The sequence below is a fragment of the Didymella exigua genome (genome assembly GCF_010094145.1).
Source record: "Didymella exigua CBS 183.55 unplaced genomic scaffold M421scaffold_13, whole genome shotgun sequence".
Classification (NCBI taxonomy): Eukaryota; Fungi; Ascomycota; class Dothideomycetes; order Pleosporales; family Didymellaceae; genus Didymella; species Didymella exigua.
In genome coordinates this window covers 692838-718867 of record NW_022984787.1, presented here as the reverse complement: position 1 = coordinate 718867, position 26030 = coordinate 692838, and the positions used below count along the sequence as shown (strand labels likewise).

Here is a 26030-nt window from a genome sequence, read left to right as displayed (position 1 = left end):
AGCTATGTAGGTAAGCGTGGAGGTAGTCACAGCGGGTAGTCAATGCTATTGAAGATGAAAATGAAAGGTGAACGCAGACTTTGCGACTGGGTAGGGACAGTTGCAGGGACTTGGTGTGCGTCTTAATCTGACAGAAGCGGTACCCTGAACTCTGGGTAAGCTGACTCTAGGGGTACAAGAGAAAAGTGAGCCGCAGCAGCAAATTTATTGTAGCCTTTAGAGTGAAGCTCCTCCTACTCGCATAGGTCAGCTAAAGCAGGTTAGTTCGACTCTTGGCACATCGGAGTCAATGTGTTGAGCTCGGCCGCCGTGTTTGTTAGAGGAGTGATCAAGGTAGCCTTGCCCTGCGGCGTTCTAACGAACGCCCTCGCGTTGCAGGATCGGCCGCAACAGCAGAATAATTGTAGCCTACAGGGGATTAATCAGGTTGCAAGACACTCGCAGGGAATTGTTAACTGACTTCCAGGTTCTCAGGGATTCGTACTCTAATTTCGACTTAGCCTGCTCTAAGGGGGCTGTCAACGCGCAGGGTCCGAGAGGAACAGAACGAGTAGCGTATAAGATGGTAATGGAAATGACCAAACTGCGGTATCAAATTTGAAAGATGTTGTGTTATACACTCTATTGCACAACCGTGGTACTCGTTCATCTGCTCCAATCGTCCGCTCTGTCACACAGCACCGTATGTACACACTTAGTGGCCGGCGTTGGCGTTGCTCTGCCTCTTGGAGATGACCATGGACTCGAGGTCCTCGCGCTCGGCCATCTCGGTCTCAATCTCCTCGATGTACTTGGTGAGGTAGGGGTAGTCCTGCATGCAATTAGCCTCGAGTAGCCTCAAAACTCCTATTTCGCTTCTCCCCTGCTTTGACGTACATCCTCGGACTTGGTCCACTCCTCCTTGGGCAAGAGCTGATGGCTCATGGACAACTGTGAATTCTTAGCCACCTGATTCCTCATGTCCAACTCGCGGTCGTGTGTACCTGGAATGCGCGGCGCAGACGGAAGACACGGTCGTAAGCCTCCTGGGGCTGGAGACGCTTGAGGGCGGTGTGGACAACGTCGTTCTCTTCGGGAAGCAGGTCGTCGGCCCTGTAAGGCAATCCGTCAGCTCAGGTCCCTGTGCATCCCAGCATCCTCCAATTGTCCGTTCTGTGCATCCAGTGCATCCCGTAGATGCTCCGAGCGTCGGTTTTGGACCCTCCTCTAGCGTTCCTGCAGGGCGCAGCGTACCTGAGGCCGAGCTGCCTGTAGCCGGCGGCGTTGATATACCAGTTGGAGAGCGGCTTGATCCAGCGCTGGAGCCACGGGCGCTTCATAATGGCGGGGGCGAGAGAAGGCGCAGACATGATTGCGGTGTTCGAGGGGGTGCGCGGGTGGTCGAGGGGCAGCGTGCCGGCAATGGAGTGGTCGAGGTCAAATCTGAGAGTTGCGGTCATCCATTTTCGCGAGACGGAATTGGCTGCGAGGGCGGCGCTTGGGCCCACGTGCTTGGCAAGTGGCAGGTGCGGCTAGCAGAGCTCCCCACTCCAACCCGGGTGCTTTTCGCTGCGAGCATGCTCACGCCGTGACGTCCTGCGAACGACGACCAGCACCCTGCGAGCCCCGTCACCGCGCTGAGCCCCCACCAGCGCCCAGTCCTGCATCGCCTATTACCTCTCTGCACGCTCTCTACCGCTCTCCCGCCGCCTCGCATCCTCCGCCGCGCTGCATGTCAATGGAGCTGCCCATCCGCTAGCTACCGTGTTACTCGAGTGCTGCGGGGCTTCCGCACACTGAGGCACTCCACAGGGGACGACGGCCAGTACGGACCCCTTCCATAGCGCGCACACAAGCAACATGGCCCTAACGCATCGGTGACTGCAGCTGCCCCCATGTCTGACCACAGCCCCGAGCCGCCGTCCCCGACTATCGTCTCCGACCGGTATGCGCCGACAGTTGCAGCTCCCTCTTCCCGCGACATGACCTCCGCCACCGAGCGCAGCGATTGGAGCGCGCCCTTTGCTGCCCTCGCCGTCAAGGTGTCGAGGCTGCCAGACGGGCCGGTCAATGCGCTGTGTGGGGCCTCCGCCGGTGTCGCTTCCGGCATCGTGACCTGCCCGCTCGATGTTATCAAGACCCGTCTGCAGGCACAGGGCTCCTTCCGCCCACGCCCATACTCAGGACCTGCGCGCGTCGTATACAAAGGCCTCACCGGAACGGCGCGCACCATTTGGCGAGACGACGGCATTCGCGGCCTGTACAGAGGTCTCGGCCCCATGCTGCTGGGATACATTCCCACATGGGCCGTCTACATGAGCACGTATGAGTCTACAAAGGACCTGCTGAACGAGAGGATGGGTACGTCATGCCCTGTTACATTTCGCTGGCAACGCTGACATGCTGCGCCTACAGAGAACAAATGGCTTGCACGGACAATCTCCTCGATAACAGCAGGTGCATGCTCGACCTTCGTCACAAACCCCATCTGGGTCGTCAAGACCAGGCTCATGTCACAAGTCAGCGCTCGCGCCTCGCCAGAACACCGCCCACCGTGGCACTACAAGAACACCTTCGATGCGTTCCGCAAGATGTATGCCACAGAAGGCATCAGATCCTTCTACTCTGGTCTCTCGCCCGCTCTCCTCGGTCTCACCCATGTTGCTATTCAATTCCCGCTATACGAGTATCTCAAGATGAAGTTCACCGGTCTGGAAATGGGCCAGGCAGGCGGAAAGATGGAGGAGGTGCACTGGTTTGGCATCATGGCTGCAACAGTGATGAGCAAAGTATGCGCAACAACGGCTACGTACCCACACGAGGTGCTGCGCACGCGGTTGCAGACTCAGCAGCGCTCACTGCCCTCTTCATCCCACGACCACGTATCGTTCCAGGGAGGGTCGCATGGCATAGGACACCAGACCCGCCCCCCGGGTACAGCGTCCTCTGATGGCATGATCAACATGCCCAGATACCGTGGTGTAATCAGAACCTGTAGCGTCATACTTCAGGAAGAAGGCTGGAGAGCCTTCTATAACGGCATGGGTACCAACATGGTGCGCGCTGTCCCCGCAGCTGTGACGACCATGATGACCTTCGAGTCGCTGAAGCTCGTCCACCTAAAGCTAAAGATGGAGGGTGGTCGGATACGAGAAGAAGACGGGCAGTACAGCGGTGCATGACCGTAACATTGCACTTGAAGAGCGATTAACATCATGGCGTTTAGCAACGTAGTGGGCTTGATATCCCAGTGAGCATTCCGGTTTCCGTTCTCGCATGTGTGTACATACATCTCAGCATTATCTCACGCGCGACATGCGGCAGCATCGGAGCCTTCGGCGTTGGCAGGGCACCAGCGGTATACGGTTTAGAGCTATCTTACATCACCTCTGTTTCGTCAATACAATGTCGAACCTTCTCACTACTCGAGACCCATCTTCACATGCTGCAGCAAACGCAGACAGCTTTCTGAGCCATTGGCCTACCGAGGTCTCCAATCACGGAGCAGCGACTTCGCCGATCTCGCACCCATTCACTGTCACTGTTGCAAACGAGAACCCTTGAAAGCCTGCGAACTTGCACGCACATATGCGTAGCTGTGCCAGGACTGCAGATCTGAGGTCCCGCTGCTTCAGCTCCCGATCCCACATAGCCTTCAATATCATGTTGCAGGCTACCGAGGAGACATCGGCATCATTCCTATCCTGGCCTCTCTGTAAGAGTTCCCTAGCACAGAATTTCCCTAATCTCTTCTCGAAGCAACCACATTCTCAACCAAGTCACCATAAGGAAGCGTTTCCGAACAAGACCCATGTGGACTCGAAGAAGATCGAAGCAGGCATGATGCCCGAGTTTCACCTGCCCTTGGGGACCAAGTCTCACGATCATAGAGTCCCAAGTCTCTCGAGGCTCAGTCCGGTGCAAAAGGTCAGCGATGAGCGCACTGTTCTCTCTTTGGACCCAAATAGGCGACTTGCGCAGTACTATAAAGACGATGCATCTTCGCCAGGGGTGCGGCTGAGGGGTGGTGGAGGTCAACATCAGGGCGGCAAGTTTGATTGGCTCAGGACAGCTAGTACCGTGAACAAAACGTCTGAGAAAAGCGAGTTCGGTCCAAGTCCTTCTGCGGTCACGTATAAGGGCAAGTTAATTGGTCCACCGCAGTCTGCGCCAGCTTTGAACGCCCTACCGCCAGCCTCAAGGTTCGCACGAGAGCCTGAACTTCGCGCTACTACTACGACGGCAAGATCATTTCTCGAAAGCAGTGACTGCGTTCGCTCAAAGTACTCGTTAAGTCCAGTGGGATGTGACATCCGTGGTTCTGCACACATGGAGCCACCAATCCTGCCGCCGCCCCCAGCTCTACTCCCAGCGCAGTCTCGATCAGCCACTACCAACCCATTCGCAGGCGTCTACGGTAATCCTTATGCAGCCAAGATAGATCTTACGTCTGCACCAGTTGACTATGAAGTGGCGGGCAGCCTTGTCGACAGGCCAAGTGCGCTGGACGGTTCACAGACAGGCTACGACTCAAAACCTCAGCCAACGAGAAGGCATCCATCACGAACATCCTACGAGGGGCCCATTAGTATTAGCTGTAGTCAAGAAGATGCTACAGGGGAAGTTCTGCAGCAAGTACGAAGGGACAGAAAGTGGGACGCCCTTCCTCTACCACCAGAGGAAGGAGCGCGGGAGGCACATCCAAAAAACAACAATAGAGTGGAAACGGAAGAAGCGGACTATGAACGATTTGACACCGAGGAACTGATTAGCTCACTTCGACCAGAACGTCTCAGTCTTTACCACATCGCCATGTCAAGGCGTCCAGTCAATGGCTCCTCTCGAACCAATAACTCGCCTGTCTCCATCACAGAGTGCCCAGTACCAGCAACGTATCCAAAGATAAGGAAGCACGCAATCGATGATGTCGAGGTCCGAGACGGCTACAGCATCCGCACTCGAGACTGGGACCTTCGTTCGTGCAACACCGATGATCTAGGCGTCGACACTCTTCTCAAACGACAGGAGCAACTTGAAAGACACTCAGTCCAGCACCTGGATCTACCGGGGCAACAGCGGCAAGCTCACGTCCGCGACGAGAATGAAGCACTGTACGGTCTCCCGGGAGAGGATGTGCTGACTACTGAGAGTTATTTTTATGCGGAAATGATCGAGATCGTGAACGACTACCACGAGCAGCTGCAGCAAGTCATTCAAAGAGCGTATGAGTCAGGTGAGATAATTGAGGAGCATTGGCTGCGCGAGAAATGGAGATATAAAATTGCAATGGACAGGAAGCTGCGGATTGCGGGAGAGAGGAGTGGATACAAGGTGATTACGGGTCACTATCCAAATCTCGGATACACTGACGATGGAGTAGATACTCAACAACGAGCAAGACATCAAAGAAGCCATCAAGCAGCCCATCGGCTACGCAATATATAGCTCACTGCTCAAGATCCGCGATCCAGAGACATGGCAGTGCATCTTCAAGCCGACTACAACCTACTCGCATCTCGGGACGATTACAAGTACATCGCAGCAACATGCCACAGCGCAGGGAAATTCCCTGATATGGCTCCTTCGTAAGTTAGGACGAGGGCTCCGTTACATGCTCGCCGTACCCGATGATCCAGATCTCAAGACGTACTCGGGCAGACACCCACCCGCATCGGCTTCTGACACCCCGAACTACGAGTCTAGTGTCGGTGTACTGGGTCCAAACATACCCTTGCGACCGCTAGACAACCGCGGGCTGACGCATTTTACTCCTGCACCCGCTCCAATCATCCGATTCTCTCTGGCTAGAAGCCTCACGTCTCATGACCAGCCCAGACCCAGCGACCAAACTGAGCGGGCACCCAAGCTCTCGGCCGACACCACCAGAGTGAACAAATATACCACATTTACGGATGCAACGGTGACATCACCTCTCAATCACCGCATTTCTAGGGCGACACGCAGCCGCGGGTACGAGGAGGGCAAGTTTGTAACCATTCTCGCTCCTTCTGTTGTAAGCGATAAGAGCGAGACGACCACGGCTGGGTATGGTGCTGGTAAGCCGGAAAGGAAGCAGAGGCTGAGAGACGATAGGACTGAGGTCACTGCTTGGCCTGAAGTGGAGTATTAAGTCAATTATTTTGATCACGCAGGCCCTGGGCTGAGACAATTGTGATCGTAACGTCGGGTTCAGTCCTCACAAAGAAATCCGGAAGGGTTTGATGAAGAATTTTGGAGATCTTTCGTTGGCGGAGGTTGACAAGCGATATACTGAGGCTTTTGCCCGTTATCTGAAAAGTGATTTTGACTATGGAGGCATATCTAGTGAGATGGCACAAGAGACATCAGAAGAAAAGGAGCCTGACCGTGTGCAGAATGCTCTCTGAGAAGGCGTTTCAGAACAGCACCATTCTGGGCACCGGGTCGTATTTCGGCTTCAGTATAACAAAAGAATTCCTGGGATGGTCATTATCGGTAGTGGTAAGCTGAGCTCAACGAGTGATATGTCAGCAACGCCAACATCAGTGCCATCACGTGCGAGGGCGTCAGCTTCGTAACCGTGCATGCAAGTCCCCCGCGCGAACCGCGTCAAGCTCCGACATCACACTTCAAAGTAATCAACTTCCATGCTAATACACAAGTCCACACCAAGACAAGTACCAAAAGTCATAGTGAGCATCTGGTCGTAGCCCAAAAGTCCTGCGCATCCTCAAACTGACGTATGACGTCAGACTTTACCATTCCGCTGCCAAATAACCAAAAGAATCAGCATGTCGCTCAGACGCTCGGCTCGGAATGCGAAGGTTGCTGTGACCGAAGCTCCAGAAGCTTCGTACGAGCAGGTGGGTGCAAATGGCTCCCCGAAGAAGCTCTCAGGCCCTCCATGCAGGGCCGTGGACTATCCTGCACCTTCACCCGAGTCGCAACATAAGCTTGCTACTCGCAAGAAAGCCACAGCTATTGTATTCGATGGACATTCGAAAGGTAGAACTGCACCAAAAAAGACTGCTGCACTGGAAAAGGTTGCTGCGCCGAAGAAACCTGTGGCATCGAGAAAACGCAAGGCGCCTGAAACTGAACTAGAGTCATCAGTAGGCATCGTCAGCGACATGCCAGGGACAGCCCGTTTTCCCACGCCCGGTATGCCCAGCAACGGTGTCGACAATCTTCCGACGACCCCTGCGTCCAAGAAGCGTCAGCATCGCAACAAAGCCGACCTCGTCTCACGCACAAAGCCGGTACCATTCACGCTAACGCCATCGGGCGTGGGCCTCATTGCTGGCTCAGAGAACGCAAAAAGAGCAAAAGATACAGATCACTTGCTCGACTCACTCGCGAGCCTGAACCGCAACCGCCCCGCCGCACCAGATATCACCAATGCACCCGTCCTGACGCCGAACGGATCGCAGGTCGTGGTCAATGAGTCGCCAAGTAAGAAGCGGAAAGCGAATAATCTCCCGCCAGACGTCGGGTCGCCGATGAAGTCCACGAGCACGATCGCGACGTTGTTGAAGGATGCAGAGGCGTATCTAATCAAGGTGGACATGGAGGTGACGGGGAATCGGAGGCTGGAGAGATTGATTGCAGGCCACCAGTGCAAGATGTTTAACCCGGAGGGTTTGAGGGAGGTTGTCGATCCATTTACGGCGCTGGCGAGTGGAATCATTGGACAGCAGGTATGTTGACGTTACTGGCAGCACAATGAGCGTCGAAGAGCGCTGAGTATGTACGCAAGAGGGGTTGGATACGAGACGTCGATTACATTGACATCTACAGCATGTCTGCGGGCAAGGACAGAACAACACTGACAGCACCTAGGTCTCGGGCGCAGCAGCCGCCTCAATCCGCAAAAGGTTCACCGCCCTGTTCGAAGACACACATCCCGCCTTTCCGTCCCCAGCCCAGGTCCTGACCAAGGATCTGCCCACCCTTCGCACAGCAGGCCTCTCACAGCGCAAAGCCGAATACATTACAGGCCTTGCGGAGAAGTTCGCCTCTGGAGAATTCACCGCGGAGAGCCTCGTGAGTGCAAGTGACGAAGAGCTGATCAAGAAACTGGTCGCTGTCAGGGGCCTGGGGCGTTGGAGCGTGGAGATGTTTGCCTGCTTTGGGCTGAAGAGGATGGATGTGTTTAGCACAGGCGACTTGGGCGTGCAGTGAGTCTCCTTCCATTCTGACTCGACCGTCTTGTTTCGGTCGTCATTTGCCACTGTTGTCGTTGCAAAGATCAGGCATAGCGCGGTCTGTCGTGTCGCTGTAGTGTATGCATTTGCTACACCACAGCAACGTCGGCTACGTGCATGACGAGTGTCGTACAAATTGACGGTTGAGAGCGCGCGCGAAGCGAGGGAGGATCCCGGTACAATGTCGATACACAGCAGCCGCAGGCTGGAGGCGGGAGGACTCTGTTAACATGTTACAGACGAGGCATGGCCGCATACATGGGCCGCGACGTCTCCAAGCTGAAGAATAAGGGTGGTAAATGGAAGTGAGTACCACCTTCATGCACTCTTTTTACCTCCTACCGTTGCCGATGCATCATGCATGAAGGCGTGGGGACGCTTGAACCGACGTTCACTGCCGATGGCTGACGACTTCCTCGATGGCGATTGCCTATGCAGAAGAGTTGCTTCGATCATGCTGCCCCACGATTGATGTTGACATTAGATTTGCAGATATATGTCGGAGCAGGAGATGCTGTCCATAGCGAGCAAATATTCGCCATACAGGTGCGTGGATGTCCGAAATGCAGAGCACTTCTGCGCTTGCAGAGCAGCATACGCTCTATTCGTCACACAGCTAACTTCTTCAGGTCTTTGTTCATGTGGTATATGTGGCGCATCGCGGATGTGGACACCGAGGTGCTAGAGTAGCTGGAAGGGTCTTTCATTGTCTTGAGTGGCCTGGTACCGAGCAGTCGCTGCTCGCAATATTGAACACCATTGTATGACGTTTATTTTTGTCACTGGATAGGAGTGAGTAAGCTTCTTCTGATGGTCGATGGCTCATGCGTGTGAATGCACGGAGGGTCGCAATACATCTGACAGCTGTCATATTCCGTATGTCGTCTGAATGAGCGAGAAGGACCGATAGCTTACCGCTGCGAAGCATTTCTCGTTTCCGCTTCCCATGAAGCCGTTGTTGCCCAGGGCGATGTAGGCCGCCACAAGTGGTTGGTAGTACCTAAGCCTGCAGAAATAGCAGCAACAAACGAGCGCCGGTGGAGAGAGACTGCCCCAGGATGATCCTGATGCGAGACCTGCCGTCGTCTCCATCAAATTCAAGTGATGCATTACAGCGCCTCCAGTTACAACAGACACGCCATGTCTGTGTGGCCATGATCCTGCAGTTCCTGTCGCAAGGAACTATGAATTGATCTTGATTGCGCAGATATCCGTCTGCCGTGCGGAAGAAAGGCGGTCTGCAAGGCATAGATCCTGGCTGGCAATGGAGGTCTTGGTTGTCACTCAGGTTCGAGTGGAAGTTGTATGCTGCAAAGAAGTGGGGTGAAGCTGGGTTTGGCAGAACGGGCGGCTCCAGCGATCGAGCGGAAGGGCAGATTGCCAACCAGGTCGTCAAGAGCTGGCATACATTGTCGTACAAAGCTAATCAGGCCCCGCGGCTCCGGGTCTCGGATGAAAACCTACCACATGCAGCTAGGCCTTTCAAAGTGTCTGAATGGGAGGAAACACGGTCGCTACAGGTGTTAGTATGTGTGGCACAACAGCTTCATTATAGGGGCATGAGAGTGCTAGGAGTTGACGCCTCGCTTTGCTGAGCGTTGATCGGTCAGAAGGCTAAATATTGGGTATTGTCCACTTTCGTTGCACTCTCATAACTGAATGTAGCATGTAGGAGACCATATGTATGCACCCCAGTTGACATGTGCGACACATGATGGCGAACCATGCGCTTCGCACATCCAATAAGATCTTTCGTGCGACGCAATCCTGATAGACAGGAATCGTAGCTCATGAAGTCAGGAAGTGCAAGAGACCGATCAAGTCGAGACCCTCCAGCATCCGCGAAATGGAAGAAGCGCTGTATGAACTTGCATCTGAGTGAGGTTCTGCATCGAGTCAAATGGTGAATTGTTGCCAACAATGGTGGTGTACTGAAGTTGCTTGGTAGTCTTTGTGCATATCCATCAGTGGAGGTCCGACTAAATCAGCTTGCGAAGTTCAGCATATGTTTGTGTGAAGCAGAGTTCGCCAAGATAAGTGAGTCGCGTGAAGGCAGAAGAGCTTCGAAGATGTGCGTGCATACGGCGCTCTTTATATTTGCGATGGCTCGTGTCAGCGTGAAGTAATTCACAACACTGCGTGAGCTTCTGCTGGTTTGCAGAGCAGGCAGCCTGCCACAGTCAATTGTTATGTCACTGCTGGAAGAGGAACGCCGCCGAGTCTAGCACTTTGCGGGATCTGATCTCCATGATCGAGGAAATCTGCTCGGCAGAATGTGCATCTGTTGACGCCGCCCCTTGTACTTGAGGTTCGTCGCGTGAGTTTGAGATAAAGGTCTCGGCGGCGCTGGCAAATGTCTTGTCATGCCTGACGATTATTGTGGAGGTGGACTGTTATGAGCAGTTTGCACAACACGCCAGTAAGAGCCGTCTCGCCTAACAAGGGCAACGCTCCAATTTTTCAGCGACAAGGTCGACGATCCTTACAGAGAAAGACACGGAAGCGGTACTCTGTTGTCGCGACATCAAAAGCTGCGAAGCTGGCTGCAGACGTTCGAGCGCGCGGCAAACGAAGTTTGCAAAAGCTCGGAAGAAAATGAGAGGACCTAAAAGCGGAACCCTGGGCGATCAGGGGGAAACGGGTACCTAGAAGTAACGGCCGAGCCCCAAGTGGATGTTCATATGTCACGATGATGATGTTTACGCAGAGGGGGGCGGGCTCTTCGAGATTGCACCGGGCGCACTTGGCCAAACGGAGGCCATCGAAACTAATTCGGGCTGCCAAGCAGGGATGTGTTCTGGCCGGGGGACGCGCAATTCAGCGTTCAACATTCTGTGGGCTGGGAATTACGAGCCAACGACCTGCGGTAGAATTGCGACTGTGGCTGGACAGGTGTGGGGGGACGCAACTGTGAGAGGACAACGGTTTGGAGGGGGCGGGACTGTTTGAGATGTCCGGCGCTGTGCAAGGAGATCCGTACGGAGGTTTGAAGTGAGCATGCACGGTCAGGGCAGACGCAACGTCCGTTCATCGAGGCTGAAGATTCGATAAGTACGTTGAATAATTAGGCAGCGGAGGCTCTAGAGTCTAGGGGCCGGGCAGATCCTGATCCGGAACGATCCTGATGGGGTGGCTTGAGACCGCTGTGGACCGCTAGCTTCCTGTTGTGGCGTGCCATGGCCACTGGAACGAGCTCGCCAGCCGAGTGAAATGCACCACGGATGAACGGCCACATGGCACACACCAGCCAGCAGCACCGGGAGGCAATTCTCGATCAGCCGGCAGGCGCTGGATTGTGAGGCCTCAGGCGGCACATGCTGGAAAGCGTGCACAAGTCGAAGAAATCAAGATTTGCAAGCTGCGGGACGAGCGGACCTGCGAAGGCTATCCTTGCCACTTGGTTGGAAACGCCGATGCTTTCACTGCCTGTCAGGACCGCTGTGACAGGCTCTCGAACCGTGGGTGGAGCCGTCGCAGCGCTGCACCAGCGCATTCACAGCAGCATTGCAAAGGCGGGCTGCTGCTGCTTTATGCCGCTGTGCTCAGTGAAAGCCTTCTGAGGGGCCGTCAGCTGCCAGCGCGTGGCCCAACAATGCACCAGCCTGTTGTTGATGGTCGACACAGGACGCAAAAAGAATGCGCGTAGTGCACGGCCAATAACAGCCGATGCAGTCGGCGCGCTAAAACGACTAGGGGGTCGCGCCTGCCTTCCTCCTTTCTTTCCGCAGGCGAAGTGAGACGCTCTCCTTCTTCTACGACCCTCCACCCTCGTTCTTGCTCGTCAGACCATTACGATTTCCCCGTCAGCGCTGGGGCTACTCTTTTAATTCCGTGCTCTTTCATCTAATTCTGTCACTCGCTCCACGCATCATTCAACCCATCCACCGAGCAACTTAGTCTGCCCAGCAGCGCGCAGTCTTAATATCCACGGTTCGTGCAACACTAACGCCTCCCTTGGACGACAACACCGCACCGCCGCCCACTTCACTCCACCAGCCAGCGACTGACATTGCACTCCAGTACCAACATCGTCCCGCTCATCAGCCACCATGTCCTCCTTCCTTAAGATCGTCCTGCCGGCTCTGGCCCTGACAGGTTCTGTCTACGGTATGCTAGGCCCACCATTGAGGCGCTGTTGCTGGGTCAGACGAAGCTTCTGCTAATTCTTCTCACAGCTCAGTCCAACGGCTGCTCGGTCTCTGGGACCAAGACCATCCAGAACTCAGGCGATGCCACCGCTCTCAGCTCGTGCTCGACGTTCTCTGGATCCATTGCCATTGCTACTGGCACCACCGACGACATTGCGCTGAACGGCATCAAGAAGCTCGACGGCAACCTTGTCGCCACGAGCAACTCGAACATGAAGCGCATCAGCGCTGACAGCCTCGAGGAGGTTGACGGCTCTGTCGAGCTTGACGGCCTGACCCGCCTCTACGCGGTTGACATGCCCAAGCTCAAGACCGTCGAGACCATCAAGTGGAACGCTCTCCCCAACCTTCAGACCATTGGCTTCACCGCTGAGGTCACCAAGGCCGACAACATCCGCATTGAGAACACTGCTCTCCGCTCCCTATCGGGTATCAACATCGAGAAGGCCGACACCATCTTCGTCGCCAACAACGGCTACATCAACGAAATCAACATGCAGATTGGTAATGTCTCTGACTCGTTGACTTTCGCGGACAACAACGAGAAGCTCGCCGTTACTCTGCCCAACCTGATCTGGGCCACCAATCTGACTTTCCGTTTCATCGGCTCTCTCTCGATGCCTTCCCTCGAGACTCTCAACGGATCTCTTGGTCTGTACAACAACGGATTCGAGTCCTTCTCCGCCCCCAACCTGACCTCTATCGGTGAGGCCCTCGCCATCGTTGCCAATGAGGGGGTCTCCAACATCAGCTTTCCCCAGTTGACCAAGATTACCGACAACCTTCAAATTGCCAACAACACCAACCTTTCCGCCATCGACGGATTTCCCAAGCTGACCAGCATCGGTGGTGCTTTCGACATCTCCGGAAACATGAGCACGTAAGTGGAGTCCAGCTATGCCCTTCTTAACAAACGCTAATTGATCTCAGTGTCGAGACTCCTGAGCTTGACAGCGTCAAGGGTGCTTTTAACCTTCAGTCCACTGGCAACATCACCGAGGCTTGCGCTTTCTACAAGCCCCTGCAGGAGAAGAAGCTCATTCAGGGCAAGTACTTCTGCCAGGGCAAGCTCGTCGATCCCTCCACCGCCGGAAGCAAACCGACCAGCCAGAGCGGCAGCGACTCCAAGACTGGTGCCGCCACCAGCCTGAGCGCCGTCAACGGTGCCCTTGGTCTTGCTGCCATGGCTGCTGTCTTCCTTCTCTAGATGGTTTCGGACGCTGGCGTTTCCATTGTATTTGCATAGACTAATCATCCTTGATCTGGGTTCCTTTGATAGCGTATGACATCTTCCGACAAGCGCTCAGATTTGAGCTCGACACGATGACTGGAGTGGTTTGGGCGAAGGGTTTATGGGCCCGTATGCAACAGCTGTATGTATCACGCTGCATGTATCAATTGGCTACTGGGTCCAAATATGATAGACTTTCAATCTGCAGCACACACCAGTTAATTTTCTCCGGTCTCGATGAGCGGAACGGCAGGACGGTTTCTTGAGAGATTGCACTTGCATATCTGTTACACTCCCTTCAATCGTGTGTATAGGGTATCTAGGCCATTCCATCGTCGTATAGGACAAGCAAAATTACAGTCTTTTGTTGCTATCTCTTCGGGCCTATTCATTTATCAAACTCGCTCCAGTATGATATTCGCGCGTATATCCGTTTCTTACTCAGATGATCTCTGTCACTTCATGACTTTCCCAAAGGGACTGCTCGTGCGCGGGGAACGCGGAGCGCAGATGCTCTAGCCCCTGTAGATTTGAGCCAGGGTTGTGCTCACCACATCAACCTCAGTTACACAACAAGGCTCAGCTCTCCTAGCTTCTACCCATGTTTCTTTCTCCACTTCCTTGGCACTGACAGTGCCCAAAGCAACGAGCCGCTTGTCTAGAGGGCTTCGCGAATCGACAGAGCGCAGCCGCCGACCGTGAGCCTGGCAAATGGTGTCTATAAGATTTGCTTTTTCAACCGGTGCATTTGCCGCTGCAATTGAGCAAGCCACAATGGAACGTTAGCCACGGATCCAGCATCAGCATCAGTCTCGAAGCCCAAAGAAGACTGACTGCTGCTCTCTAAGATATACCCGCACCGAAGGAACGCTACATCTGCACGTTCTATTCGACAATGCTGTTCGACATTGACAGCTCCGCCCGCGCAGGTGTATTGCAGCATTACTCGAATCAGTTTGTTCGTTAATACAAGCGAACATAAGCGGTGAAAGGCAATCAGCAGCCTTGCATTCTGTTGCTGTCATCGAGGAAACGGCCAGAGCATGTGCAGGGTGCCCTTGTCACCAGCTGCAGATTCGTGCATGTCTCAAACGACGTCCCTTGCCGATGCACTTGAGCGCATCGCCCAGCTCACCCCCACAGCTGCTAGTGGTACAAGCTATCTGCATCTGGTCACAGTCGTCTAGACATAACTTCTCTTCTTCTGTTTCTGCATGATAGAAGCCTGGTACCGAAAGGATGCACATCCTCGCCCGTGTGAAGGGTTGCAATGACCATCAGCTAACGTCCACGAACCTGGTCAGATACCCGCTTCCGCGTTGCCGTCACTCAGATCTGGTGCATGTTACTGTGGCCTCCAGTTTAGCAGATATAAAGGACATCAGCTTCCTCCTCCAGTCTCGCATCACAATATCCACGATTTGCATTCACCCCATTGCGTCCTTTGGCGGCTTCTTCTTTGCCCTACACTTAACTTCTTCATCACTCTGCATAATGCAATTTCACCTTCCCAACCCAGCAACGGTGGTGTCGCACCAGCCTGCTGACAACATGTACGATCACTCATACATTGTTGCCACACGTCTCTAACGATGTCTAGCAAGCCCGAGCTCACCAACGTCAAGCTGCCACCCATCCGCCAGGTCACGCCAGAACAACGTTATAACTACAGCTCGAGCGTCTCCACTTACGATTCCGACGTGTCGAGGCGTCCATCAGTCTCTTCGATAGCATCGTCCGGTTTCCATCCCTCCCGCTCTGCATCTCCTGCCTTCTCCAGCTGCCCTCTTGAGCCTCAGTATGGAGAGACTAGGCCTCTGGACCGCCTAAGGTTGCAGGCCGGCCACGTCTTCCCTTACACCACACCAACTCACGAATCTACCGCTGTCGTGTCTCATACAGGCGGAAAGGCAAGCAAGAAGAAGCGAGAGGATCGCAAGCAGTACTCCAAGCGGGCGTCCACTGGCACGATCTCTTCCAAGGTGCAGAAGAGCGATAACGAAGCCGGCAACCGCTACTGTCAAGCCCTTGACCAGGCTGAGCTTGCAGAAGTCTGCAGACAGGCCAACATCAACATCGAGAACACTGCAGCACCACGACACGGCGGCCCAGGTGCATGGATTGCGCTCAAGAACAACAACATCGCTTGGGATGTTCGACAGGATGGCATTGAGCCTTCCATGTGGAACAAATCTTCAGTCAACGGCTCAGCCATTCTGCAGCTCAGACACAGCAACAAGCAATTCGCAGACACAAACAGCTGGCTGAACGAGTTGATCAAGCGATGGCCTAGCACATCCAAGGAGCAGCTCCTCGAGCAGATCACCCAGCATAAGCAGTGTCTAGTCGCTGCCACATCCACTCGCGGTGAGGCTCATTGGAAGACGGCCTCCGAACGAATGGTCTACGAAATCTGAATGAGCTTGCATTGATGACCTTACCGCAATTTGTTATTTTCAGCGGCATTGGCGGTGTGTTGAGTATCTTCCCTTTCTGGAAAAGTTTCTGTTTCTATCCAAAAGTTCGTTGCTTCGTGTCGCTCTGCGTTTTTATTTGGCTTGGAGTAGACTTTGCTCTCTCACTGTGTGACATGCACATACACGCGGCAATCCGCGCACATTTCGGGTGGTTGTCTGATTACTTTTCTTTGGCATCGCCTTACGACGAACGGCATCTGTATGACGATCTGAACGGCCTTCTAATATGCATATTCTTAGCTTAGCATTATGGTATACCCGCATCGCAATCGATGCACACGCACAATCGAATAATTACTCCACACCGTTCGCTTTGTCACTTGCTCAATTTCAATGTTCTGACCCACCTTTCTTCATCAACATTGCCGCCGCTAATTCCTTCGTCCCATCCTGCCGACAGGCTAATGTTCGACCCCAGCCCCTCATCGCAGTCCATGTTGCTTTCTGATCCCCTCACTCGAAGTTCATTCGCTTACGGCTGCGGCTTTACTCTTCCGCTGCATCACGTAGCCGAAAGCGGAGAGACTGAACAACATGCATGCGTCGTCGCAACACTCGCAGCGACTTCTCACTTCTGCGTAGCTATTGACGGCACGCCCGAAAGAATGGAGCACGAGGATGGGATAACCCAGCTTGTCTTGCCTCTGACGCAGCCTCACAATCGCGCGGTTCGAGATGCGTTGATGTCTGACTCTTTACAGTACTTATGCTCCCATCAACTTCAACTTGAGGCCATTTGCCACGCAACGTTGCGCGCTTCTCCGCACCACCATCAGCCATTCTTCACCGCGGATCTACCTCCTTCGATCAGCTTTCGCTCGCGGACAGCCGTTGTTACCCACATATGCGGTCCTACAATAACTGCCACTAACCGCACCATGATTCATGGCAGCTCTATTATGGGTCTACGATGTGTGACGCTGCCTGCAGGAAGCACCGAGCAAAGGGCCGGATAGTCGCATACGAACGTGTTTGTCACAGCATTGCACGACCTCAGAGCTCCTTTCGTCCTCCACATCGCTTCCTCATGGTCTGGGCACTGGATCCCTGGGGCTTCCTGCATGTGAGGAATGCTTTCCCGCCCTGCTTCGAGACTTCTGACTGGCCAACAGTGCCTCGTTCCCGTACCGGTGCTTCCCCCCGCGGATTGTCACCACTATTAGCGACTCTTCATCATGCCCGACTGCGAGCCACCGCCGACCGACAGACGACACGGAAGACGCACGTAGCGTCTGCTCGGTTTGATCGAACGTAGCTTCGCGGTCCTTCAGAGACGTCTCGAACTGCTCTTCTCTTCTCGCTTGAGATGCCTGCTTGTCGCAGCAAGGAAGTCAACATTCAATCATCAAGCAGATAAATACTCCGCCAACCTTGCAATGCTTCACCATGCTCCCGCAGATCACCACAAACGGACTTGCTCTCATGCAGTGGCCAAGCAGTGTGAAAATTTGCGGATGTCCCTACATCCTCTGTGCTACGTGTCAGACGTCGAATGAAGTATTCAGCGACGTACGAATGCATGCATCGGAAATCACTCCGACTTCCCTCCACCACTGCAATGATTCACAGGCGCTGAAGGATCTCGCAAAGGCCATCACTACGTTTCGAAGCCCAGACTAGACTGATGCACTCTGCCGAAGGATCCTCAGCGTTGCCCTCGACTTGAGGGCGCCACTCCTCGTCGTCCGGAGTACGACCGGTGATAGGCCCGACTGTCGCCTGGAGCTTCTCTATGTACAACAGTTTGCCTATATCCACATCTCAACTGACCGATCGTTCTTGTATCCACTCGAGATCCGGGTAGGATTCTGCTTTAGATTCGATCCAGCCTCGGTACCGCTGCAAGTCACCAAAGTCGGACAGTTCATCGACAAGTTGGTGAAGCCATGATGCCATACCTCCACAAACCCACCGTGCTCGAAGACACCCGCAGGCACTGCCGTGGCACCATTTCGAGCTTCCGCAGGCGCTCGATAGGTGTTGGCATGTATACAGCTCCACCTCTAGCATGGTTTTGCAGCTCATGTTAGCGATACTTGGGGAAGCACAATGCCGTTCCGCCGGCAAGGTAGCAACACTTGCAGTAGTGGCGCAGAAGAGGGTTGAGGACCAGGTCTTGAGAGGTTCCACGGATGAAGCTGGGAGAAGTCGCATCGAGCATCTGCGGAGGCTGAAATGTGACCAGGGTGTATCGCTTTTGCTTCCCACCATCGATATCATTCTGAAGATGCTGCAAGTACAAAAGGCTACAAGCAGTGAGACCAACAGATGCTGCCGAAGAGGGGAAACTGCATATCAATAGGTGATACACGTAATTATCTCCCGATTCTGATTCAAATCTCCACGGAGGTCCAAAATTGGCGTGCGAAGGTGTGTCTAGTCAGCAATCTGTTCGTCTAGCGCAAAGTTTCTCCCATCCAGGCTTGATCCAACCTTGACTGCTGCTGCACGACTGTTAGCTTGGAATCGATCCTTCAACGGTCTCCTTGCTGACGTCCAGTATACTTCTAGAGTGCAAGGCCAGCTCTCGTGACCAACTCTCCCCTCGTTCAGCCGCCCAAACGCAGCCACATACTTTTGTCCTTATGTGCTGTGAAAGAGGCGGTGTCGGCACACTCCACAGTCGAAGGCTCGTATCCGCACGATCAGAGGCCGTAAAGAGTTCGGTACAATGAGGCGCCCAGCGCGGGCCGCAGCGGGCAGCTAAAAGCTTACCCATCCCGAATATGACGTGTAGCATCTTGCGCGGATGATGCACTTACAAAGTTTGATGTAGTCGTCTTGGTGATGATCAGGCAGAAGTCCAACCGCTTGGTTGCATCCAGCTGTAGCCGCGGTGTAGCGCGTGCTCTAGCGCATCATTGGCATTCGCGTGTCGACAACCAGGGTCCACAGCGACATGTTCAGAACAAGCGGAAATGTTTGCTTAGAGATAAGCAACTTTAGACCATGCGAGATCCCACAGCACTGCCTGCAATTGCCAACGTTCAGAACAAACGACTTGCCTGAAACGTCTAACAGTTGTTATCTCGCAAGCGTCATCATCAGTGGACCCCGTCGCCGACGAGCAATTCAGCTAGCGCACCGAGTGCTTGCTCGACTTGCGGACAGTGGTCGACATCGGGGAGCGCAATTGCTTGCTTCTGCCCGTCGCTCCTCCCACAAGCAGTCTCTCACAGCAGGGACGTGCTGTCACGCCTGTCCTTTCTACGTGTAGCTCCGTCTGCGCACCGCGCAACAACCAACACGCTGGCTTCACCAGGATCACCGTCCCCTCCGCTTCACACTCAGCGACAGCGCAAAGATCCGGGCGACATCCGTGCGAGGAGCTCGTCCATTCGCATCAGCCAGGCACGGGGAGAGGAGGCGGAGGACGAGCAGCCTGCAGGCCTTTCAGGTCTCACGATGCTGCCGCAGATGGTAGCCGGCAAGGGAGGCTACTCGTGGAAGGCGGCGAAGGCGAGGATACCGCCGTACAGGCAGATCACACATGGCGTCCGCAGCCCGCGATTTCTGGTGCCGCTGGCGATTGTCACGGCCATCGTGCTGCTATGGCGGTCCATGGGCAGCGCTGCGAGCGAGGTGCAGAGGTACGTGCAGCTCTTATGGATACATGGCTGCACATAATGCGCTTCTGAGACGCATGCAAGTGCGCCTGCGAACGAATGCTGACCTGACGCCTCCAGATTTTACTGCTTCGGCCCTTCAAAACCGCCCATGCGAATGACACCCAACGAGAACGAAGAATGGTACGGCCACCTCACCACGCCCGTCGTTTTCAACCACCGCAAGCCGATCGAGATCAACAGCACCGAGATCCAGCATATTAACCTCGACCTCGTCAAGTCTACGGTAGACGCCGTCCGGAACAAGGAGAAGATCCTTCTTCTGACACCACTGCGCGATGCGTCCTACTATCTTGCCAAGTACTTCGACCTCCTCACACAGCTCACGTATCCGCACGAGCTGATCGACCTGGCCTTTCTCGTCGGCGACACCACGGATGATACTATGGCAGCGCTGGCAATGGAGCTTGAGCGCGTGCAGAACAACCCAGAGATTGCCTTCAGGTCGACGATGATAGTGGAGAAAAGCTTTGGCGTGGCAGGCTATGGGCAGAGCGTAGAAGAGCGACACGGCTTCGCTGCGCAAGGGCCGAGAAGGAAGGCTATGGGCAAGGCGAGGAACTATCTACTTGCTACAGCACTGAAGCCTGATCACAGCTGGGTGTATTGGAGGGATGTCGATATTGTTGAGAATCCGCCGAATATCATCGAGGATTTCGTCCAGCATGACAGGGATATCCTCGTTCCCAGTGAGTCGAAAATACCGTGAAAGGGCGGGACGCTTGCTGACAAGAAGTAGACGTCTGGTTCCATCGATATAAGGAGAAGCAGGGCAAGATGGTCGACATTGAAGGCCGCTGTATGTACAGGCACGCTCTACGCCGGTTGGTCTCCACTAACAGCGAGCAGTCGACTACAATTCCTGGCAAGAATCTCCAGACGCCCTGAAACTCGCCGCCACTCTCGACAAGGACGTCGTGCTCGCCGAAGGTACCACTCCCAACCTTGACTACCACGAATCACCCACTAATGTCACCTAGGCTACAAAGAATACAAAACAAACCGTATCTACATGGCCAAGATGGGCGACCGGCACGCCAACCCGCACGAGGAAATCCAACTCGACGGCATCGGCGGCGTCAACATCGTCGTCAAAGCGGACGTCCACCGTTCTGGCGTTAATTTCCCCGCATACGCGTTCGAGAACCAGGCCGAGACAGAAGGGTTTGCAAAGATGGCGAAGAGAGCTGGCTATGGCGTTTATGGTCTGCCGAACTATGTTGTTTGGCATATCGATACGGACGAGAAGCCTGGTAACGCGTAAGCAGACCGGCGGTGTCAAAAGATGAAAAGCGACTGGCTGCTATGCGTAATATCGGAGGGAATGCTGAAGAGGGTGTAAGACGCATATGACGGAGTTCTGGTTCATTGCAGTTCATATATAGGGCATGCATGTTGCGCACAAGCCATAGTGGAGCGTGAACATATTGTACATTGACGAGATGGTGTGGAAAAGCTGGCTCTGGGTGCGAGATCTTAAGTTGTAGACATAAACGTTATACCCTGATTCCTCTCATCCGATCCATTCATTGAGCCGTCGCCCTCCCTTAGGCGTCAGTGATGGATTCGATCCGTGCTGGCAGCTATCTACCAGCCGTAGCGCTGGCAAGTGCGCTGGCAAGTACGTTCTCGAATGGCGGCAGACCTCTTCATCGACGGTCCCGCCCTGAAGCACTTGCGTCCCTTCGTGGTCTTCTTCGCCTTGTCCACCACTGAAACCTCGAGAATTTGGGCTGCCAATCGAGCAAGCCCTGGATGATGCTGCCTGGTTTGACATCAATGTCAGGATCTTCAGTGTGCTTCTTGCGGCAAGAGCGAAGTGAGGCATATTTCGTTGTCTATGAGCTAAGGCCAGACATGGCAGGATGAGTAACGTGACTGGGAAGGGCCTAGGTGAAGAAGAAGGCTTCAAGCATAGAAGGATGGTAACACGTGTACAGTGAAGGTGAGGCATAGCTATTTCCGGCAGGCGCTAGTTGTGTGACTGTTACAAACGGCTTTCAGAGACTTGGCCATCCTAGGAATCGTACAGATCTAGCTGATCAGAGTAGCGTTGCTATCAATGGTCGTATGTGCCAGCGTGAAATTTGCGCTCGTCGTAGTAGCGTGCGCGAATGTTCCTACCTCTGTACTGGAAACCTTCGTCAAATCGATTAACAGCCTAGAGCTGATGTCAGCTGGGGTTGGGCAAGTGTGAGTAGCAAGACTTACGTTGAGCGCACTCAGCACCGACTTGAAGTGTATGTAAACCACTCCTTCAGCATTCGACTCGTCGACATGTAACCTCTCGACGGGGCCAAACTGCACATGATTAGCCTTTTGCTGTACGGGTTTCGTGTCATGCATACCTTTGTGCTGAAGATCTCTCCCATTTCCTGCCTGATGCCTCCATCATCTCTCTCCGCATTCTTTCCCCAATCAACCCCTTCCACGCAGCCCCATGTAACGACGACGGAGCTCTCCTCTCCAAACTTGCCTGGCTCGTCCTTCTTCCTCTCGCCACCACGTACGTCCCAGACTTGCGCGCTCTTGACCTTGTTGCCTTCGCCGTCGTCGAACATGCTCGATTGCCCACCTGGTGCAGGTTTCCGGATCTTGACTTCCAGATGGGTTGTAACACCATCGTTGTTCTTGCCCAGACCCTGCCCCTTGACGTAACCCATCTTCGCCATCATAGCCTCGGCCTTGCTTATCTTGGGCCGTTTGGCGGGACGCTCAGAGTACTCTGGTTCCTCGTTCAAGGGCTGTGGCGGTGGCTGCTCGTATCGTACCGGGGGTGCAGAGATCGTGGCATTGGCGTAACGAACAGGCGGTGCTGAAATTGTGGCATTTTCGTAGATAATAGAGGTTGTGATTGTTACTGGGGCACCCGTGGTTGGCACTGGCGGAGGTGGAGGCGGAGGCACGTCGTCTGATACAGTAGGTGGTGGAGGAAAGCTACGTGGCTGAGGCTCGAAGGGTGGAGGTGGCGCTTCGTTCGATTGCTGTTGCGAGAGACGCATGCGGCGCGTGTAAGGGGTTTCATCGTCTTGCTCAGAACTTGCGGTACGTGGATCGTAGGACGGTGGTGGTGCAAAGCTGGGCTTCTGTGCGAACAAGGGCAGCGGGGAAGTCGAGCCCGAGGATGAGATAGGCCTTGAGACATTGACGCCCTCGCTCTCCTCTCTGGGGCGCTCAGACTGGCGAGCAGCTGATCGCAGGAAGTCGTTAAATCCCTCCTGTTTACGCCTATACCCTCCACTTGCTCGGTATGCCTTCAGATTTGACCAGCGTTCAGGCTTGTGTGGAGCGGTTGGGTTCCAATACCCGAATTGCTTTTGGAACTTCTTCATTTGTTTCTTTCTTTGAGCCTCCTCGTATTGACGCTGCCGCCTCTCCTCCAAGATAGCTGCATCGTCATCCGCTGTGCTTCGATACCAATCTATGCCATGTTGTTCCGCTTTCGAACCTGGAGCTGGTGCTGGGTCCGAGGAGCTCGTCGTGGAAGCTGAAGAGGAAACCACGGGCATGAGGGGCTTTTTGACAGTGCCGGCTTTCTTGGCCTGCGGGCGCTTGATTTGGTGTGGGTTGTGAAAAGCTGTAAATGCTTATGAGTCGTGGTTCAAAGACATGGTATGGAGCTCGTCAAGTAGATACCAGGTGCTTTCTTCTGCTGCTCGGCTTTTGCCTGCTCTTCTGTGAACTTGACAGGCGCAGACGAGGCAACAGTAGCTGCGACATACGGATTCGGCAGGCTCGTCTGGACGTATGGATTTGGAAGGCCATATGGGTTGGGCAAGGCCTGCGCCTTCTGCGGTTGCTGCGAGCCCATCTTAGCTAGGGATGTTGCGCTGAAGGCGACTGCCGCACTATGCTCGCTGTGGCTGTCTAGGATCGTCGAGTATGATGTGAGTGTAAGATGGATATGACAAATAAATTAGTCACACAACGCTGCTGACTGCGCGCCGCGGTAACGTTGGTGCAGAGGCCCGCGGGAGTGATAGATGCTGCAAGCGCGAGTTCGCGAAAGGAAAGCACGATCCACGCTTGCCCCACGCCAAGCCCACTCGGGTCCCGTTTGACGCTTGACGGGAACTGGACCAGATCGCGTCATTTGGCTGCTATCGTAGAGAGTTTAAAGGCCGGGCCGGAGGAAACTGAACAGCCAACTTTTTCTTGGACACTTCAGCTGGCTCAAGTGTGCACTGTAGACGAATAGATTTCATTGTCACTCGTGTAGAAGCCTCAAGGTAATGCACCATTCAATGCGCCGCCATTGCAGATGAAGATGCTGACCCTGGTCCAGATATCTCCTTATCTAATCCCAGACCAGACAAGATGGCTCCGACAACCCTCGCAGACGCCTTCTCCCCCATCTCCTCCGCGACCGCCCTCATCGTGCCCGGGTCGCCTGCACTTGAGGTCTCTTACGCGAAGCTCACCGAGGATGTGAAGGCCTTCCAGGCGCAATTGGCCAAGGTTGGCGTGTCTGCGCAAGCAGCCGTCTCCATTGCGCTGCCCAACACATACGAGTTCATCGTCTCCTTCATTGCTGCATCGTGGCAACGCGCAATTGCAGCTCCCCTGAACCCGGCATACAAGCAGTCAGAGTTCGAGTTCTATATCGACGACCTCAGCTCTGCGATTGCTCTGGTTCCGAAGGGTGCATTCGCGCAGGATGCGGCTGCTGTAAGGGCGGCGAGGAAGTACCAGGCGGCGATCGCTGAGTGCTACTACAACGGAAAGGAGGTCGTCTTGGACGTCAAGGAGACTGGCAAGCTTGCTGGAAAGACCTCGCCTGTGCTGTCTGCGCAGCCTGACGATGTGGCCCTTGTGCTACACACCAGCGGCACCACTGGACGTCCCAAGGCAGTGCCACTTACGCACCGCAACCTTCTCCGCACCATGCAGAACATCCAAGGAACGTATGATCTGACACATGAGGATCGCACCATGCTCGTTATGCCTCTCTTCCACGTGCATGGCTTGCTTGCTGGCTTCCTTGCGCCATTGGCGTCCGGTGGTTCGGTTGTTGTGCCACCGAAGTTCTCCGCATCCGAGTTCTGGAGAGACTTCCAGACGCACAAGGCCAACTGGTATACAGCTGTGCCCACCATCCATCAGATCTTGCTGAAGAGCCCAATCCCGAGCCCACTACCTGCCATTCGCTTCATTCGATCATGCTCGTCTCCCCTCTCGCCGAAGACCTTCCACGATATTGAGCAGAACTTCAAAGCTCCTGTGTTGGAGGCTTACGCGATGACCGAGGCGGCACACCAGATGACGAGTAACCCTCTGCCACCTGGTCAGCGCAAGCCAGGCAGTGTGGGGCTTGGTCAAGGTGTTGAGGTCAAGATCCTTGACGATGCGGGTGACGAGGTTCTCCGGGGCAAGGAGGCTGAGATCTGCATCCGTGGTGAGAATGTTACCAAGGGCTACTTGAACAACCCAACCGCAAACGCCTCGTCATTCACCAAGGGGGGCTTCTTCCGCACTGGCGACCAGGGCAAGCAGGATGAGGATGGCTACGTAATCATCACAGGTCGCATCAAGGAGCTGATCAACAAGGGTGGAGAGAAGATCAGCCCAATCGAGCTTGACAATGTGATTGCGCAGCACCCTGTCGTTTCTGAGGCTGTCAGCTTCGCTCTGGAGGATGAGATGTATGGCCAAGACGTCGGTCTTGCGGTTGTCGTCAAGGAAGGCCAGAACTTGTCTGCGGGCGAACTGAAGACATGGTTGACCGATCGCATCGCCAAGTTCAAGCTGCCAAAACAGGTACGCCCTTCTCCAACCCCTCAGCGTCGTGTAACATGTCTGACGATCAACAGATTTTCTTCACCGATATCATGCCTAAGACGGCTACTGGCAAGATCCAGCGACGCCTTGTTGCAGAAGCCATGCTCAAGCAGCCCAAGGCCAAGATCTGAACATTGCGCCGCGCTTGCAGATACCGTCCCTGTACAATCTTCCAGGCAACCCCGGCATTCTTTCGAGTAGATGTAGATACTGTGGTCGCACGAATGGGATGAATCAGCAACAACAACCCCGCTTTTCTCACACCCGTCTCCCGAGGCTTACACCCTTGCACGCTCGCCATCGACTGAGCGGATCGCGCAACTCTTCAGGGCTCAACTTGGCGCCTCGCTTCTGACTCGTACAGCCCCATCTACAATGCTACCGTCTGTCGCCGATGACCTTGAGACACATTGTCACCAATCTCCGGGCGCAACCGGACGAACGTGCTGCTGTGTTTCCACACAGCTAGTTTGTCTGTCTAATGAAATTCGCTTGTCCCGGCATACGGTGTACTTTTCAGCGAGGCGCCTGTTTGGCGCACCCTTACGAGCATAGCTGATGGATCTTACTAAGGCTGTGGTGGATAACCCAGCCCCCACATGTCGTGT

At 54.4% G+C, this 26030-nt stretch overlaps 11 protein-coding genes across 11 annotated transcripts; 8 read left to right on the top strand and 3 right to left on the bottom strand.

Moving 5' to 3' along the window:
• Positions 1-694: 694 nt before the first annotated feature.
• M421DRAFT_5184 (ubiquinol-cytochrome c reductase complex 14 kDa protein) lies at positions 695-1349 on the bottom strand (the record flags this gene model as incomplete). The annotated part of the gene is made up of 4 exons (XM_033594968.1): positions 695-811; positions 877-930; positions 984-1092; positions 1234-1349. 4 exons carry the CDS (start codon positions 1347-1349, stop codon positions 695-697), a joined length of 396 nt encoding a protein of 131 aa, XP_033448988.1.
• Positions 1350-1627: 278 nt separating this feature from the next.
• On the top strand, positions 1628-3368 carry M421DRAFT_420640 (mitochondrial carrier). The gene is made up of 3 exons (XM_033592551.1): positions 1628-1804; positions 1867-2340; positions 2395-3368. The coding sequence occupies exons 2-3, from the start codon at positions 1875-1877 to the stop codon at positions 3159-3161; spliced, it is 1233 nt and encodes a 410-aa protein (XP_033448987.1). The 5' UTR covers positions 1628-1804; positions 1867-1874; the 3' UTR covers positions 3162-3368.
• Positions 3365-6357, top strand: M421DRAFT_154059 (uncharacterized protein). The gene is made up of 2 exons (XM_033587605.1): positions 3365-5310; positions 5360-6357. Exons 1-2 carry the CDS (start codon positions 3568-3570, stop codon positions 6107-6109), a joined length of 2493 nt encoding a protein of 830 aa, XP_033448986.1. The 5' UTR covers positions 3365-3567; the 3' UTR covers positions 6110-6357.
• A 243-nt stretch (positions 6358-6600) lies between these two features.
• On the top strand, positions 6601-8505 carry M421DRAFT_420638 (DNA glycosylase). The gene is made up of 3 exons (XM_033592550.1): positions 6601-6650; positions 6711-7655; positions 7798-8505. Exons 2-3 carry the CDS (start codon positions 6750-6752, stop codon positions 8137-8139), a joined length of 1248 nt encoding a protein of 415 aa, XP_033448985.1. The 5' UTR covers positions 6601-6650; positions 6711-6749; the 3' UTR covers positions 8140-8505.
• Positions 8506-12009: 3504 nt separating this feature from the next.
• M421DRAFT_420635 (GPI-anchored cell wall organization protein Ecm33) lies at positions 12010-13947 on the top strand. Its single transcript, XM_033592549.1, has 4 exons — positions 12010-12092; positions 12183-12269; positions 12338-13190; positions 13241-13947. Exons 2-4 carry the CDS (start codon positions 12212-12214, stop codon positions 13515-13517), a joined length of 1188 nt encoding a protein of 395 aa, XP_033448984.1. The 5' UTR covers positions 12010-12092; positions 12183-12211; the 3' UTR covers positions 13518-13947.
• Positions 13948-14289: 342 nt separating this feature from the next.
• M421DRAFT_420634 (uncharacterized protein) lies at positions 14290-16326 on the top strand. Its single transcript, XM_033592548.1, has 2 exons — positions 14290-15094; positions 15142-16326. Exons 1-2 carry the CDS (start codon positions 14781-14783, stop codon positions 15956-15958), a joined length of 1131 nt encoding a protein of 376 aa, XP_033448983.1. The 5' UTR covers positions 14290-14780; the 3' UTR covers positions 15959-16326.
• Positions 16125-17189, top strand: M421DRAFT_153677 (uncharacterized protein). Its single transcript, XM_033587602.1, has one exon. The coding sequence runs from the start codon at positions 16291-16293 to the stop codon at positions 16972-16974; it is 684 nt and encodes a 227-aa protein (XP_033448982.1). The 5' UTR covers positions 16125-16290; the 3' UTR covers positions 16975-17189.
• Positions 17190-18917: 1728 nt separating this feature from the next.
• Positions 18918-21056, top strand: M421DRAFT_391610 (glycosyltransferase family 62 protein; the record flags this gene model as incomplete). The annotated part of the gene is made up of 6 exons (XM_033590007.1): positions 18918-19128; positions 19281-19608; positions 19705-20333; positions 20384-20443; positions 20494-20574; positions 20625-21056. 6 exons carry the CDS (start codon positions 18918-18920, stop codon positions 20906-20908), a joined length of 1593 nt encoding a protein of 530 aa, XP_033448981.1. The 3' UTR covers positions 20909-21056.
• Positions 21034-21836, bottom strand: M421DRAFT_153666 (uncharacterized protein). The gene has a single exon (XM_033587601.1). The coding sequence runs from the start codon at positions 21596-21598 to the stop codon at positions 21158-21160; it is 441 nt and encodes a 146-aa protein (XP_033448980.1). The 5' UTR covers positions 21599-21836; the 3' UTR covers positions 21034-21157.
• Positions 21343-23613, bottom strand: M421DRAFT_420630 (uncharacterized protein). The gene is made up of 3 exons (XM_033592547.1): positions 21993-23613; positions 21856-21945; positions 21343-21805 (listed from the first exon to the last, which is right to left on the bottom strand). Exons 1-3 carry the CDS (start codon positions 23151-23153, stop codon positions 21704-21706), a joined length of 1353 nt encoding a protein of 450 aa, XP_033448979.1. The 5' UTR covers positions 23154-23613; the 3' UTR covers positions 21343-21703.
• A 348-nt stretch (positions 23614-23961) lies between these two features.
• Positions 23962-25553, top strand: M421DRAFT_92420 (2-succinylbenzoate-CoA ligase; the record flags this gene model as incomplete). Its single annotated transcript, XM_033598035.1, has 2 exons — positions 23962-25401; positions 25455-25553. The coding sequence occupies 2 exons, from the start codon at positions 23962-23964 to the stop codon at positions 25551-25553; spliced, it is 1539 nt and encodes a 512-aa protein (XP_033448978.1).
• Between the last annotated feature and the right edge of the window lie 477 nt (positions 25554-26030).

Excerpts from the sequence above, each read along its gene's own strand:
- M421DRAFT_420640 (XM_033592551.1), top strand. The coding sequence starts at position 1,875 with ATGTCTGACCACAGCCCCGAGCCGCCGTCCCCGACTATCGTCTCCGAC. Across the intron at positions 2,341-2,394 it reads CCTGCTGAACGAGAGGATGG|AGAACAAATGGCTTGCACGG; the intron begins GTACGTCATGCC and ends CTGCGCCTACAG.
- M421DRAFT_154059 (XM_033587605.1), top strand. The coding sequence starts at position 3,568 with ATGCGTAGCTGTGCCAGGACTGCAGATCTGAGGTCCCGCTGCTTCAGC. Across the intron at positions 5,311-5,359 it reads GAGAGAGGAGTGGATACAAG|ATACTCAACAACGAGCAAGA; the intron begins GTGATTACGGGT and ends ACGATGGAGTAG.
- M421DRAFT_420638 (XM_033592550.1), top strand. The coding sequence starts at position 6,750 with ATGTCGCTCAGACGCTCGGCTCGGAATGCGAAGGTTGCTGTGACCGAA. Across the intron at positions 7,656-7,797 it reads GTGGAATCATTGGACAGCAG|GTCTCGGGCGCAGCAGCCGC; the intron begins GTATGTTGACGT and ends GACAGCACCTAG.
- M421DRAFT_420635 (XM_033592549.1), top strand. The coding sequence starts at position 12,212 with ATGTCCTCCTTCCTTAAGATCGTCCTGCCGGCTCTGGCCCTGACAGGT. Across the intron at positions 12,270-12,337 it reads CCTGACAGGTTCTGTCTACG|CTCAGTCCAACGGCTGCTCG; the intron begins GTATGCTAGGCC and ends TTCTTCTCACAG. Across the intron at positions 13,191-13,240 it reads ATCTCCGGAAACATGAGCAC|TGTCGAGACTCCTGAGCTTG; the intron begins GTAAGTGGAGTC and ends AATTGATCTCAG.
- M421DRAFT_420634 (XM_033592548.1), top strand. The coding sequence starts at position 14,781 with ATGCACATCCTCGCCCGTGTGAAGGGTTGCAATGACCATCAGCTAACG. Across the intron at positions 15,095-15,141 it reads CACCAGCCTGCTGACAACAT|CAAGCCCGAGCTCACCAACG; the intron begins GTACGATCACTC and ends AACGATGTCTAG.
- M421DRAFT_153677 (XM_033587602.1), top strand. The coding sequence starts at position 16,291 with ATGCACACGCACAATCGAATAATTACTCCACACCGTTCGCTTTGTCAC.
- M421DRAFT_153666 (XM_033587601.1), bottom strand. The coding sequence starts at position 21,598 with ATGCCTCACCTTCACTGTACACGTGTTACCATCCTTCTATGCTTGAAG.
- M421DRAFT_420630 (XM_033592547.1), bottom strand. The coding sequence starts at position 23,153 with ATGCCCGTGGTTTCCTCTTCAGCTTCCACGACGAGCTCCTCGGACCCA. Across the intron at positions 21,946-21,992 it reads GAGAGATCTTCAGCACAAAG|TTTGGCCCCGTCGAGAGGTT; the intron begins GTATGCATGACA and ends AATCATGTGCAG. Across the intron at positions 21,806-21,855 it reads CGGTGCTGAGTGCGCTCAAC|GCTGTTAATCGATTTGACGA; the intron begins GTAAGTCTTGCT and ends CATCAGCTCTAG.